The sequence below is a fragment of the Buteo buteo genome, chromosome 16, assembly GCF_964188355.1.
Source record: "Buteo buteo chromosome 16, bButBut1.hap1.1, whole genome shotgun sequence".
Taxonomy (NCBI): Eukaryota; Metazoa; Chordata; class Aves; order Accipitriformes; family Accipitridae; genus Buteo; species Buteo buteo.
In genome coordinates this window covers 10,101,689-10,116,432 of record NC_134186.1, presented here as the reverse complement: position 1 = coordinate 10,116,432, position 14,744 = coordinate 10,101,689, and the positions used below count along the sequence as shown (strand labels likewise).

Sequence of the window (14,744 nt, the reverse complement as noted above, 5' to 3'; positions counted from 1 at the left end):
GGCAAGCTGAATCAGGTTTTCGATCTGAAGGAAAACTCCCTTGTTGTAGCGTTGGTTGTCAGGAAAAAAAAAAAAAAGATCAATGGAAGGAATAGGAAGATATGACTGGGGCAGTGAGGATGGGAGTGATTGTCCTAGTGGTACCTGCTAGCTTGAAATAGCTACTGGCTTTCTTTGTATTATCCCCTTATTAATTTTATGTGGGCAAATGGTAGCTACTTCTGTTGACAGATGTATCCTGAAGTAGTGTTGTATCTGATGCCAGTGTTCTTCTTTTCAGACAAGAAATCATAGAGCAGCTGCTGTCTAATATTTTTCATAGAGAAAAAAATGAATCTGCAATAGTCAGTGCAATCCAAATACTATTGACCTTACTTGAGACAAGACGACAGACGTAAGTCTTCTTATTTTGCTTAAATTATGCCTGCATAATTTAACTGAACTACTGTTCAGCAATAGCAAGTGCCTTCCATGTACTTAGAACTGAACTGTTTTTGTAGCCTGTTGTAGATGGACAAGTAAAAGAGCAAGGTGGTTGGCATTACTACACTTTCACCAAATGACTGGTCTTTCTGCAGTTCTTTCTAGAAGCTAGTTTAAGTGCCACTTCACAGATCAGACTAATTACACTTCATCAGTTTGTTTCTGGATACAAGGGATAGAGTAAATATGTACAGTGCAGTGAGTGGGTATTGACTTCTTAAAAAGTTACGTGGAATTTTATTATAACTTTACTTTGAGAAACCGCTGAACAGATATCTGTGGTACATTCAACTTGTTTATGCTGTTCAGGATAGATGAGTGAAGCTCTTTATCTGCCTCAAAAGAGGAAAAAGAACAGCTGTAATGTTTACTCTCAAAACCATATTGGAGATTTCAAGCACAATAAACCTAAAAATACTAGAGCCAGTGTTCAGAAAAACCTTGTTCAACCATTACTTCACACTTAATTTATATTTGTATATAAAACCTTGTTTTTACTTGCCTCTTCATTCTTTTCACATGCCTTCAGAACTGTGACACTCTCAAAATCATATCTTAAACATGTTTAAAACTAGTTTTGATATTAATTATCAGATTTTACTTGTGTGTGTTTTAGATTTGAAGGCCATATAGAGATCTGTCCTCCAGGCATAAGCAATTCAACATATTCTGTCAACAAAAGTGTTTTAGAAGCCATAAAAGCACGTCTTTCATCCTTCCATGAACTCCTACTTGAGCCTCCAAAAGTAAGTGAAACCTTGTGTTACCAAATTAATTGAAACAAGACTGTCACTGTGTGACTGTATTTTAGGCAGCAAACAAAACCCAGTTTGACAACTTTCGGGCAAGTGCCCAGGCTCCTTCCCAACCTGTTGTGAGCTTTGCTGTTCATTATTCTTGTCCCTGAGCCAATATGTTGTGCTAATTGATATGCTTTTCCAGCTTAAACTTTGTTTAATTGGCAGAATAGCCTTGAAGCAATTAGTTTCTGAAAGCAATGAAAAGAGATTTGCTATATGTTATCAAGGCGGGTCCTGTTTTCTGCTTGGAAATCCTATCTGGATAGGAAACACGGGCTATGGATGCTTCAGTTGTTTGGAACGTTGGCATTGCCCATGCGAGGCCTGCGCAGTTCCTCTAGACTTGCCCAGGACACAAGTAGACCAGCCCATGGCATGCACCCTGTACTCTACACACATTAAATTCTTTGATTTAAGCAACTTATCTATGTCATGCTGTTGCAAAAGATAAATACAAGATGTATAAATAGGGGGTTTACCTATGATCCATTTATATTTTTCCACCCAAATTTTCACTGGTAGAATTTCAGCTGGAGGACTGCACCCTGAACTGGGTGCCACAGTCCATAAGAGAGAAGGACCTGTGGGCCAAAGTGAAAATGAAGACCAGAGGTGTATAAAATACCAGATGGGGGGGGGGTCAAGGCAGTGTTAAAGTTTATTTTAGCCTGGAGAAGATGAGACCTCAAGATTTCCAAATGCAGAAGAGGTAATAAAATGCACAGAAACTGTCTTGTCTTTGTTGCAACAACATGGCAAGACACAGGTCTATATTACAGTAAAAGCAGGGTCACATAAGATACTGAAGTTTTCTGATGGTTGGACATACTTAGCATTTGAATAAGTCATCTAGTGAAGTTATTGAATCTGTTGCTTATTCTGAGCACTAGTTAAATGAGCATCCTTAGTTTTTTTTCCTTATGTAAGGAATGGACTAAATGAACTAGCAGGATGTCAGTCATCTTTTTTCTGATGCAAGGGTGGTGCTGGTCAGGCAAAAATGTCATCCAGTGTTACAGAAGGCAGTGGTGGTCTCCTTGTCAAAATGTGTTTGTGCCTTAAGATAGGAAGATGTTTTCATTGTGAATTCCCCTGCTGGTTGCATATTTGCTACTAGATTTTTAGCTTTTAATGGTAGCTAATACCAGGTTTTTCTTATTGGCTGGCATTTAGTTATGTGACAACACTTCTGGTTTGTTAACCAGCTAAATTTCAATGTAAGAACCCTGAAGCTTATGATTGTAATAACAAGGACCCATTAGTGCATGGAAAGAGATTCTTGCTGTGTTGCAAGTAACTCTTTCAAAGACTACAGATGGAGCTTTTTTCATGTGGAACAGCAGAATAAGTCACCAGAGAAGCTTGTTGCTTGTATGAAATTGTTTTCAAGTATATGAAGTTAGCATTGTTGAGGCATTTAATATACTTAGGGACTGTCTACCTACCAGGGTATGTTGTAGCAATGTAGACTATAGTTGTACATGGACTAACCAGTGAGAAGCATTGTTTGGGAAGTATCTTCTAATTCCTTTCAAGGGTGGGTAGAATGCATCTACTTTGAGATCCTGTCTGTAGTTTACAATCAATTTTTACAATGTCATTGGTTTCATGTGGCTGTTTTCAGTGCTTCCTGTCTATGGACTTAAAATAAGCTGTAGTGTTCAGAACTAAAAATTGCTTTTTTGCAGGGTGAAGGCAAGACTGTTGCTGAAGGCCTGATTGTATATATTTTTAAGCACTACCCTGTCATTTTGCGTGGTAATGATGAGCTGTTTTTTTAAAGATATTTTAATGGGGTTTGTGTATTTACCCTTTTCTTTTTCAGAAAACTGTCATGAAGACAACCTGGGGTGTATTGGATCCACCTGTGGGAAACACACGTTTAAATGTGATTAGATTAATATCTAGCCTTTTGCAGACAAATACAAGCAGTGTGAATCAGGAGCTTATAGAGCTTAACAGCATAGGAGTAATACTGGTAAGAACTTTATGCTGCTGCCTTTATTTTTATGGATTGCTGTTAAGATCTTGTCTTTTTTCTGTCACTGCAGATAATTTGTAGTAAGTGTTCCAGCCTAACTTTTCAGGCTGTGTTATGGCTTCTATTGCACTGTTTAAGAACTTTTTTAATATTGGATTTTACTGTTAAATTCATCTGTCTGAACTCAGCGTTTTCCTCTGATCACTTGAATGATTCTTAGTCTCTACACCTTCATAAATATATAGTGGTTTTCTTAAGCTTCTTTTTTTTCATCTGTATGTTCTCAAGTTTTCAGCCATGTTCAAGGCTTCCCTGCTGTTTTCATTCTTTTCCTAAGTTGTTCCCTCAAAACACCTTTTCCTCTCTTAATATATGTCACACCAAATGGTATCTCAGCACTGTCCTATAAAGAGACAGTTATTCTTAGTAGCTCACATGCCTTCAAACCTCTGAAAGCACGATGTTGTACAGCAAACTTTCAGTCAGTTAACTCGCTGCTTTTTGCTAATGTGGAATGTGTACTTTTAGTGCTTCCTATCTCATAATTCAACTACAGCAGGACATGTTCTTTGTGTTTAGGTTGACCAAAAAGTTTAAATGGTGGAATCAGTTAAAAAATAACTAGCAAAACATGCTAGAACTTATACTACAGTTTCTAAAAACAATATGTAAACTTCTGCTTCTAAGCAGGCAGTTGCAAATTTAAAATGTAAATATTTTTCTCTGCCCTGAATTGGTTTAGTCTAAAATCCCTTTTTCCTTAATACAGCTGTGGCTGTAATGTCTTTGTCTCAATTTCTCTGCAAAACTTGGGTTTGCAGACAGGTGTTAACTTGTATACAAATAGTTAACTTCACTGTAACTGAAGTTTTTACTAGATGGGTTGTCTAAGGGAATGTACATGCTATGAACATGTGCATGTTCTTATAAGTAGATTATTTTGTAAACTAAATTCAGTGAGGTTTGAACATGCTTTTCTGTTGCAGGTTTTGCATAAGGATAAAAAAGTAATTCTAGCCATATAAAGTTGTTGGTGCTTCATGCTGTTTGCTGAAACAGTACGTGCTTTACTGTGCAGACTTGACTGTTAGGAAGAGTAATTGTCTAGTTCCAGTAGCATATCTTTACGGGATGATGTCACTAGTTTAGGAGGACTGAAGGAAAGTTGGAGATCTTCAACTGTATTTTGAATGAGACTTAAATTGTTTAATACTGTTCTAATCACTGCACATATTTCCATAATTAATTTTACTTTACCAGTGACAGCAATTATTTGACTTTTGCAGTAAGGAGGAGTCTAAAATAACTGGACATAAAGCTTGAAAAAATATTTCCTATGTTTAAGAGGAATAATGTGGAGAACCAGGAACATGACTCAATGAACACTGTTTATTGTATCTCAACCTCAGTATTTCTGTCTTGTGTAAGGTGTTTAATAATCTTAAACTGCATCTAGATTATCCGAGGTAGCTTTCTGCAGTGGAAGAATAAAATTAGATGACAGGTTCAAAACAGGTAGATATGATTTTGTAAGGAATCTCACTGAAGTGGGGAGCACATAATAAATGGTATGGTAGGTGCTAGAAGTTTACGTGAACTCAAAGCAAGCTGTCAAGGGCTACTAAGGTCATAAATAACACTTCTGACTCTGGGACCTTCTGGGCTGCAGCTAGCAGAAAGAATATAAGTGGGGAGTGTCACTCCTCCCTGTCTTTGTTCTCTGAAAGTGTATTATTGGTTACCCCCAGGATAAATCCACTTACAGTTGAGTTTTTGTTCTGATTTGATATGATAGTCCTTGTGTTCAGATAATGGCAAGCACAAGGATTAACTTTTTTGTAGGTCACAGATTTTTCTCTTGCATGATAATACTTACTCTAAAACTTAAAGAATTTGTTCCAGTGTAGTCATTCGAATGACTTGCTGGGTTCAGCCTGTTGGTTATGTTTAACGAAAAGACCTTGGTTTGTGTAAACCTTGTTGAATTTGTTTTTCAGGACATGTTCTTTAAGTATACATGGAATAACTTCTTGCATACTCAAGTAGAAATCTGTATTGCATTGATTCTTGCAAGTCCTCTTGAAAGCACAGAAAATGGCACAATTACAGATCAGGATTCCACTGGGGACAATCTTTTACTGAAACATGTAAGTTGTGGGGTTTTGGGAATATCTTGAATTTTTCTGTCTCCAGCCTATTGTAGCAGTTACTGTTAAACAAAATATACCCCAGTTTTGTTTATGTGTGGAATGAACAGGAATATTTTCCTGTTTTTTCTTAAAATGTCAGTTCAGGGTGTTAAACCTGAAAGTGCCATAGAGTAGATTTTTGCTGCCCTGAAGTGAGCATGTATACAGAGCTGCAAGTATTTATTTTCCTTGAAAGAAAAGTTCCTCTTACTTTTAAGAATTAAAATTGCTATTTTAATAGCTTTATGCTACTACAACTCTGCAGCTATAAAGAGAAGTAGAATTAATGTAGGTTTAGCTTTTAGGCTTGTGGTTGGGATCTGACTGCTGCTTCTGAACTTTAAACCCTTAATGAAAGTATTTATCCTCAACCTGAAATTAGGTGTCTTGTAAGACTTTAGTATTTGTTAAAATGAACTGTAAAATGTATAATAGTATTCTACTTTACTGCTACTAAGCATATTTTGCTTTTTTTGATAGCTCTTCCTTAAGTGCCAATTAATAGAACGAATACTTGAAGCGTGGGAGATGAATGAGAAGAAACAGTGAGTAACTAGTTTTCTAATTCCCTGCAATTTTCTACATAGGGCTTGAATTGTGAAATGAATGTATGACCAATTCATAACTGATCGGGCCAGTTCCAAAAACACTCGTATGTCAATATTTGGATTAAAGCTTTCTCTCATACTACTTTTTGGTAGCATTCTAATGCTTTTTCCCATGACCGTTTGAGAATACAATAGTTTTTCATTCTTGCCATGTATAAGATATTACTATGATCTTTAAAGTCTACCGATCTTCAAGTACAGAAACATACCATAAGTTTTGAGAGGACAGGAAATACTTTTCTCCAATAAGCAGTTTAAGATTATTTATAAACACATCAAAGCATGTTACATATTGGGGAGCAACAGACTCCTAAGTAGGAAAAGCCAAGTCCTCAGCAATGGAGTAACTTCTAAAAGTGTTTGTGGAAAGGATGGAAGTTTCAAGTAGCTAACACTTTCTCCTGCTATGAACAGTTTCAGACAAAAACCTCAATCTTTACCTGAGGGAGTAAAACAGCTCTCTGAAGCCTCATAAGTTTGGCTCAGGGGATGCTGAACAGTAAATGTTAGACCTAACTTGTCAAAATACTGAATTAACTGAGTGGGATAGTGTTGCTGGTTTGCTGGTGTATTGTTTGAAACAGTTCTACTCCCCAAAATATTCCTCTTCCTATTTGATATGAATCGGATGGTAAATATATGGCTAACGTAACTGACCTGAAAATAAGGATGTTGAAGTAGTTGAAGAGGGTGGTACAAAGAAAAGGAATGTTGTCGGGAAAAACGGCCGTAGTCGAGAATCACACTCAATATGAGTTAACATCTTGCTCCTTTACTGTTCAGACATTCTGACACTTATACAAAACTGACTTGTCCACGCGCCTTATACAATACTCTAATTGGTACAATACCCCGTTTCACGCGACACTATCTTAATCTCTATTGGCTGTGCAAGCTTCTTCACGAGGTGTCCAGCAGTTACTTGTCTCATTCTTCAGCATCCAGGTGTTGTTTGTCAGACTCTTCTTATCTTCCTTTTTCCCAGCATACAAGGACACAGCGTCCTTGTCTGCTCCAGTATCTTGTAAACTTATGCTTCGTTCCCACATAGCGGCTGGATTGCTCACATGCCTTTGCCCAGCCAAGAAATCCTCAACAATTCCCCCTTTTTGTTTTTGAGCAATCCAGGCTTGCTTAATAACTTGGGATGCCATTTTTCCTTAACAAGCTGAACAAGGTAAAATTATTACAATAGCTAAAATCGTAATAACTACAACAATGCCCATAATTCTTTGAGCCAACCCGTTACCCCTAATGACCCGAACCATGAGGACTATGAGAAAGATGAACCATCCATACATTCTTTTGCCAGCTTGCTCTGCAAACTCAGCCCAGCAATCGGTAGGTGCCAGCATCCCATGGGCATCCCCACAGAGGCAACGATGGCCTCACTGTACACCAGCCCGATGCTCTTCGGAAAATCCCGGTATTTATACATTTGCGGAGGAACGGGTTTTAGCACACGTGGCCAGCGGGTGCCAAAAGTCTGCCTCGGTTGCAATCTATGACGCATGCACTTGCTGGCCAGGCGCACTGCACGAGTCATAGCCATCTTGTCTATTGGTTCATGGGCTTTATGATGCGGTTGCGGTGCGCAGAGAATCTTGACCTGTTATGTTAACCAAGATGACCTATACATTAGTTTTTGACTGAGGTGGTATTCATATTGCCACACCATCTATGATGCTCCAGATGATGATGATCGTGCAAATCGAACAGGAGTCCATCGTGGGCCTGTATCTGTGGAAACACAATCAACCTCGTTCCCAGGTTATTGATGGAAATAGACCTTACCCCTAATTTTGGCTTTAACTGACTTTTACGTTTACCCCACACTGTCTTCCCGTAATCACACTATGTTTAACCAAATTATGCTTAACACACTTTTTACCTAAAGCAGGTTCTATATACAATAAGGCACGCTGTTCTAAAAACCTCTCTGAAGGACTCAATGTCCGCTAGTCCTCTAAAGTGTAATACTCTTTTAGTCGGAATCTGTCGGATCAGTGGCTCCAGCACCCGCCGGTGCCGTGCCAGTTGCCGCTGGGACAATTCCAGGTCCAGCATCACTGCGAAGCCATGGCTTGACCCACTTAGCCAGGATCCAGCAAAGGCCTCGATCTGTAAGCAGTCACATATACCCTCTCCCAGTAAGTTTTACTTCTGCTGGTCCGCACCATTTCCCAGACTCTGGGTCCTTAACTAACTTTTGTATTTTTAGCAGCTTTCCAGAATTTAGCGGCTACTGATCAATCCAAACAGGCTCATCTGTTTTCCAGCTAATTTTCAGGATTGGCTGCCCCTCAGTGACTGCTCCTAAAAAGGATGGGTCACTGACATTGCCTTCATTTGGCTCAATAAATCACGGCCTATGAGGCCAAACAATTCAGTTGGGGTAGTCATGACATATGGACGCGTCGTAACGTGTTCACCGTCGGGGAACACAAATGTAATTGGTAGCTGACTTACTAAGGTGGCTTGTGTGCCCCCTATCCCTGCAATGCCAAAATTTGGATTGATCAATGGCCATGATGGAGGCCAAATATATTGTGAAATAATTGTAACATCAGCTCCTGGATCGATTGTCATCAGTTTCTTGACGATAACTCTGTCAGGCCCTTCCAATTGCACTACCTTTTCTGGTTTACCTTTTGTTATGTCCATGGCAAGGTATACCTGTGGTTTCCCTGTGGAGCCGAATCCACCATCCCCACGTTGTACTTCACCTGGGTTCGGAACACACGACCTGAATGGAACTAATTGTGCTATTCTGGTACCTTTAGGAATAGAAACAGGAAGACTTAAAACATGAATCATAATTTTCACAGTCTCACAAAAATCTGCATGAATAAGCCCTGGGACTACCAAAATTCCTTTTAAAGCTGTTGAAGATCGCCCCATCAAAAATGCACTAAGCCTGAGCCCCAATGGTCCCTTTATGTTGAATGTGTACTGCGGTTTCCACGTCCACTCCGAAGCTCCCTGCAGTGGCGGATCTGGTGGTCGTGAGGCTGCCTGAGGGCTGGCAGCCCAAGCTCCTTGCGTTTGTGTTATTGCGCAAGGGGCCTTCGTGCTCGGTGTAAAGTTTCCCTTCTCCCTGTGTTCTTGGTGGTATTGTCATCTTTCTCAGCAGAAGCTGTACATTTGCTTTTAACGTGTCCACGTTTGCCACAGTTAAAACACTTGACCAAGGGTGTCTTACTGGCCTTGTGCTTCTTTGTAGCTCCTTGTGGAGCTGCATGTTTTCTTTCATGCCCTCGTTCATGTCATAGTGGTCGTAGATTGTCCTATGCAGTCTATTAATAAACTGTGTGAAAGGTTCTTTAGGCTCCTGTTTCACCTGAGTAAAAGCATGGCTTTGCATATTGTCTGGTATGGAAAGAAAAGCTTAATATGCCAAGATCTGTGATAGGTGATGAACCTCAGTGATACATTGTAACTGAGCGTTCCCTGATGCGAAGGGTCCAGTACCCATCAGCATCTGTGTGGTTACTCCCCATAAGGGATCTGTTTGTTGTCATGGTGTCGCTTGTTCCCGATCACAGAGCGTCTCCCACTGTCGGAAAAACACTAGCATTTTGGAGGGCTCTAAAGCTAACCGTGCTATCTGTTTAATATCTTGAGGTATCAGGGTATCAGCAGAAAAAGTGAATCGCAGTATTTGTTGAGCTAACGCAGATTTGATTCCGTACTGACTCACAGCATTCTTTAATTTCTCAATGACCTTCCAGTCAAACGCTTCCCATTTTTTCTGTCCATTTAATGCAATAGCTGGGAATGCTTGGAGCATAGTCCCTTCTATAATGGTATCTTTAATTACTCCCCTCCAATGTCTCTGCCTTTCTTCTGCAGCGGCTACTGCAGGCGGCTCCGCGTCTATCGCAGGTGCAGTCGGTTTCACCGTCTCCGGTTCCGAGAGGCGGGATGGATGAACGGGCGCGGATGGTTCTGCCCGGGGGCTGGCCGTGCCTGGCGGCGGCCGCTCCATGGCCGGCTGACACGGGCCGCTGCGAGGCGGCAGAGGGGGGGGGCGGAAAGGGGGGGGGGGGAGCGCGGCGGATCTTGATCGTCTCCCAGGCTTCCCTCGTCCTCGGGGGAGGAAGGCTCAGTGTCTATTACCGATACTGACCGGGCCTGAGATTCCTTCGGGCGGCAATCGGCACCCCTTTCTTTAGGACCGCACTGTCCTGTTTCTGGGTGGCCAGGTGAATTATTTAAAAGCTCAGTAGCTGACGCTTTCATAGGGGCAACAACCCCTCTAGCGGTTTTCGTGGTTTCCGAGTCGGAAATACATGTGGACTCAGGAGTAGTAATCTCAGTGCCCAACATTACGGAGGCAGCCTTGGCCATTTTTTTTTCTGCTATCATTTGTAGAAGGTGATTCATTACTTCTCGCCAAGTCTGTCCGAAAGCTTTTGCGGTACAACTCCCCTTAATTGTTTCGTCCCACAACTTATCTCCCAGTTCATGCCACTCTGTGGCACTGAACATAGTCTCAGGAGTCTTAAAACATTCTCTCTCTCTTGCCCAATGACTGAGCTCTTGGAGCTTCCGTGTGCTCACACTGGCCTCTCGCTTTGCGAGAATATCCGATAACAGTGTGAGTGCCGCTTCACGATCCATAATAAATAAAAGCGGTCTTACCGGTGCAGGTCCAAACTGGTGCACGCAGCTTTGGATCCAGCTCTCTGCCCAAATTCTCGCAGATGCCTTCCTGCTCCATCCCTCCCGTCTCCGTCTGCTCCGCCGAGTCTTGTGAGCAGATTTGAGAAGCCCTCCGTCTGTTTCTCGGCCTAACAGATTTGAGGGTCCCTGTTCGGGCGCCAAATGTGGGGAAAAACGGCCGTAGTCAAGAATCACACTCAATATGAGTTAACATCTTGCTCCTTTACTGTTCAGACATTCTGACATTTATACAAAACTGACTTGTCCACGCGCCTTATACAATACTCTAATTGGTACAATACCCCGTTTCACGCGACACTATCTTAATCTCTATTGGCTGTGCAAGCTTCTTCACGAGGCGTCCAGCAGTTACTTGTCTCATTCTTCAGCATCCAGGTGTTGTTTGTCAGACTCTTCTTATCTTCCTTTTTCCCAGCATACAAGGACACAGCGTCCTTGTCTGCTCCAGTATCTTGTAAACTTATGCTTCGTTCCCACATAGCGGCTGGATTGCTCACATGCCTTTGCCCAGCCAAGAAATCCTCAACAGAATGTGACTTAAATTAACTGTAGAAAACATGCACTCCCAAATGTCTTCTATTTCATATCATATTGTCCTGAGGTTACAGAGAATTGCCAACTTTATCAGCAATTAGACTCTCGTAGGAGAGAAGTATGGAAAGTTATTTCCATAGATCCAGCCTAAAACTATTCTTTGGTTGGATAAGAATGTACTTGATCTGGTGCTTACCATATGGATGAATTAATTAATATTTAGTCTTATGTTTGCAAATACTAACATGGAAAATATTGTTGCAAACCTCAGATTGTGCTTTTATCTGGAAAGAATTGATTTTTATTTGTGAGAAACAAGCAGGCTGTTGTTAGTAATTCATGCTTTTATCCAATTTTGTACAGGTATGACTCCAAATATAAAATATAAGTCCTTAAGATAATCTAAAGGTATTTTTAGCTTAGCTGCTTCAGGAGATGGATTTTATTTTTTTTTTATGCTTTTGTATTCTGTCAGTTAATGTTGTTTTGAGCAGCTGTAGCAGCTTGAGGGTGACTGCTTTCTGCTGGTGAAAATTTGACGTAGTAAAAAGACGTTTGATTCACTGGGATTAATAAGCATTTGCTAGCAGAAGGTACAGTTGTATTGTAGACTTCTTGGCTAGGCAATGACAGGTCAGTCCACGTTGTCAAATACAAGCACTCTATGGCATATCCTGTATTAGAAATTCTAATCTTTGCCATAATCACGTGTTGCTTGTTTTGAGTGTACTTGTTATCTAAGCAGTTGAAATTAGACAGGAATCTCTCTCAAGTTGTTCCTGTAAACAGTGTGGTACTGTTTCATTCATGATATATTGCACTGGCATAACATAATTTCAGTTACCTTGTGTTAGATGATGATGGTGGAAAAATCAAGTGATGTGATTTGTGTTTGCATAACATAAACTACTTCCTGAACTGCTGTCACTTTACAAAGATTTCAGTTAACTTCATAGGAGGTTTGTCTAGTCAATTGAGTGGGTCTGTCTTGATTTTTCATTTAAAAAGCACAAAACCTTAAAAAGCTGTCACAGCAAACGTCTGGTTAGCTTGCAGCTAAATGCTAGAAATTCAGTCCAAGTTGGAGCTCTCACTTGTAGCTCTTTAGTCAGATACAGAATGGTTCTAGCTGATTATAGCTACTCAAAGCACTACTCTAAAACCTGGTAATTCCTGTTTCTACAAAGGAGTTCTGTCACATTAAAAAAAATATATATTTGAACCACCTTGTAATTGTATCTTCGGTATGCACTTAAATGTCATTCCTAAACTTCAGGAGAGCAATGATCCTAACTTAAATCTCAGTTGGTCATACCATTCCAGCTCTGTATGCTAAAGGTAACGTTAAGAAACTCTGCAGTACTAGAGCACACTTAGGATTTAAGAATTTTTTTCTCTTTTGATCAGCTACTCAAAGCTCTGAGAGAATGTTCAGTGTATTGGGGTTTTGAAAAATACTCTCAGCAACAGAAATTCCCTAAAAACTGTGGATCCATTGTTAATTTTGTCAGTATCTCAATAATGCTGTATACTTTTCTTTCTACACACAGAAAAGTGAAAGCAGAATTAATCTGTTTGGATACTGTGCACTTCCTTCTTGGTAGTTTACATGCTTTTTAAGTCTTCTAAACTGTCTCAGTGTAGTCAAACCAGTTGGTATCTTAAATTCTTGAGTACTTTTGTGAACCTTTTGGTTTCAGGATGCAACTCTTCTGCTTAAGAACCGTTGTGCTATTTGTCTTGTGTAACTTCTTGACTCTGGTAGAGCTTTGTAATGAATAGTAGCACAGTTGCTCTGAGTGTGGGCAGCTGAATTCCTTTTGTCTCTTGTAGGGCTGAAGGAGGAAGACGGCATGGCTATATGGGTCACCTGACAAGGATAGCAAACTGTATTGTGCATAGTACAGATAAGGGGCCAAACAGTACACTAGTCCAGCAGTTCATTAAAGGTAATGTTAATGGTCTTAAGTTTGTCGTCATGGCTTTCATTATCAAATTTTGAGGAAATGAATCAAGCTTAAATTAAAAGCCAGCTGTTGGATAAAAGAAGAAAATACTGATTATTTCTGATGCATTCAATTTAAAACCAGCCATACTTAAACATATGCTTAAGTCTTTTTCCCCAAACACTATCAAAGCTCTCTGAAATAAATGCAAAGAGATGCTGATCTGCTTAATTTGGACTTGTTTGCTAGATGGAGTAATCCGTATGGATTTAGAAGGATATATATGTTCTTTGCAGTATTTCTGCTAGAGCAGAAGAGAACAATTAAAAATTAATTGATGCTCCATTGTTGATAGTATCAAATTGGATTTTTTCCTGTTTCCTACACTAGAGCTTCCAGAGGAGGTCAGAGAGCGATGGGAGACATTCTGCACAAGCTCTTTAGGAGAAACTAACAAGAGGAACACAGTGGACCTGGTAAGTAGTGATGGGTAAGGTATCAAAATTGCTGCTGTTTACTTGGGCCCCAGTTTCTTTTTGTTAGCAGCACAGCCAATCTTCCCAACTACCATGTACTTGTGTCAAGAAGTACATCTAGTTGCTGAGCTGTGGAACTGATAATTCTTTAGTTTACTTTTCAGCTAAAGCCGTACCATTAATATTTTGCACGGGCATCTTGCAGTAGCTCGGTTTGTATAGCTTATCCCAGACAGTTGCCAAGAAGGAAGATTTCTTTACAGCTTTAAGTTAGTGTCGTTGAAAGCTCCTGTCTGCTTGAAGAGTACAAACTAAAACTGCAGGAGCTGGTGTTAATTGCTTTATCTACAGTATGTAAATGAGCCTATGTAAGTTTAATGGAAAAATGCTACCTGTGTCCCACTGCATATGTTACTGACCTTGCTTAAGTCAAGTAACTTTGCATACTTTTGTTGTGCACCTGTCAAATTTCTCCTGCACACAGCAGCAGTGATTACACTTTTAGAAAAAAGCTAAACTTAAGTAGAAGTACAAAGAGGTTTTGTGTAATCATGTTAAACATAGTTTAAGAGTAATCACTTGGAGACTTTAATAAGCAGAGGCTGTTTCCAATGGCAGCAGACCAGTTAATGAATTTTAATACACCTGACTTCTCCAGGGATGCAGTGCTTTGCATGTGGCTTCATTAACTTGTGCTGGTGCCATATTAATTGGGCTATAAGATGAATAGACTGTTAGATTTGCTATTTCAACATAATACAGCAACTGGAACATGATGCTAACATGATGTGTATGGCAGTAGAAGCAATAGGAAATTAATCTGAAACTTGTGCACAGGACCAAATGATGTACGCATCGTATTTTTTCCATGAGCCTGTGAATGCAAAGAAGTTCATAGTGCTTGTAGAATAATGATATTTTCCTCTTGTTAGAAACTACTTCTTGGTCAAGGCCAAGAGAAAAGTCCTCTAGAGAGGCAGAATTTTAAGCTGATTTATAATTAATAACATTGTAATTAGCTCTTTAGATATGTAATCATTT

The 14,744-nt window shown here is 40.0% G+C and overlaps 1 protein-coding gene across 9 annotated transcripts in view; it reads left to right on the top strand.

Moving 5' to 3' along the window:
• The window catches only part of PPP6R3 (protein phosphatase 6 regulatory subunit 3), a 73,311-nt gene that overhangs the window by 32,763 nt on the left and 25,804 nt on the right, over window positions 1–14,744 (top strand). For all 9 annotated transcript variants that reach the window (XR_012653130.1, XM_075047788.1, XM_075047785.1 and 6 more), the window contains 7 exons: window positions 281–394; window positions 1,100–1,229; window positions 3,109–3,261; window positions 5,262–5,411; window positions 5,934–5,998; window positions 13,115–13,230; window positions 13,618–13,703. Coding sequence is in view for 8 of the 9 variants with exons in the window: in XM_075047788.1 (XP_074903889.1) it covers window positions 281–394; window positions 1,100–1,229; window positions 3,109–3,261; window positions 5,262–5,411; window positions 5,934–5,998; window positions 13,115–13,230; window positions 13,618–13,703 (814 nt within the window). In the remaining variant the exon portion in view is untranslated. The remainder of the gene's footprint in view (window positions 1–280; window positions 395–1,099; window positions 1,230–3,108; window positions 3,262–5,261; window positions 5,412–5,933; window positions 5,999–13,114; window positions 13,231–13,617; window positions 13,704–14,744) is intronic.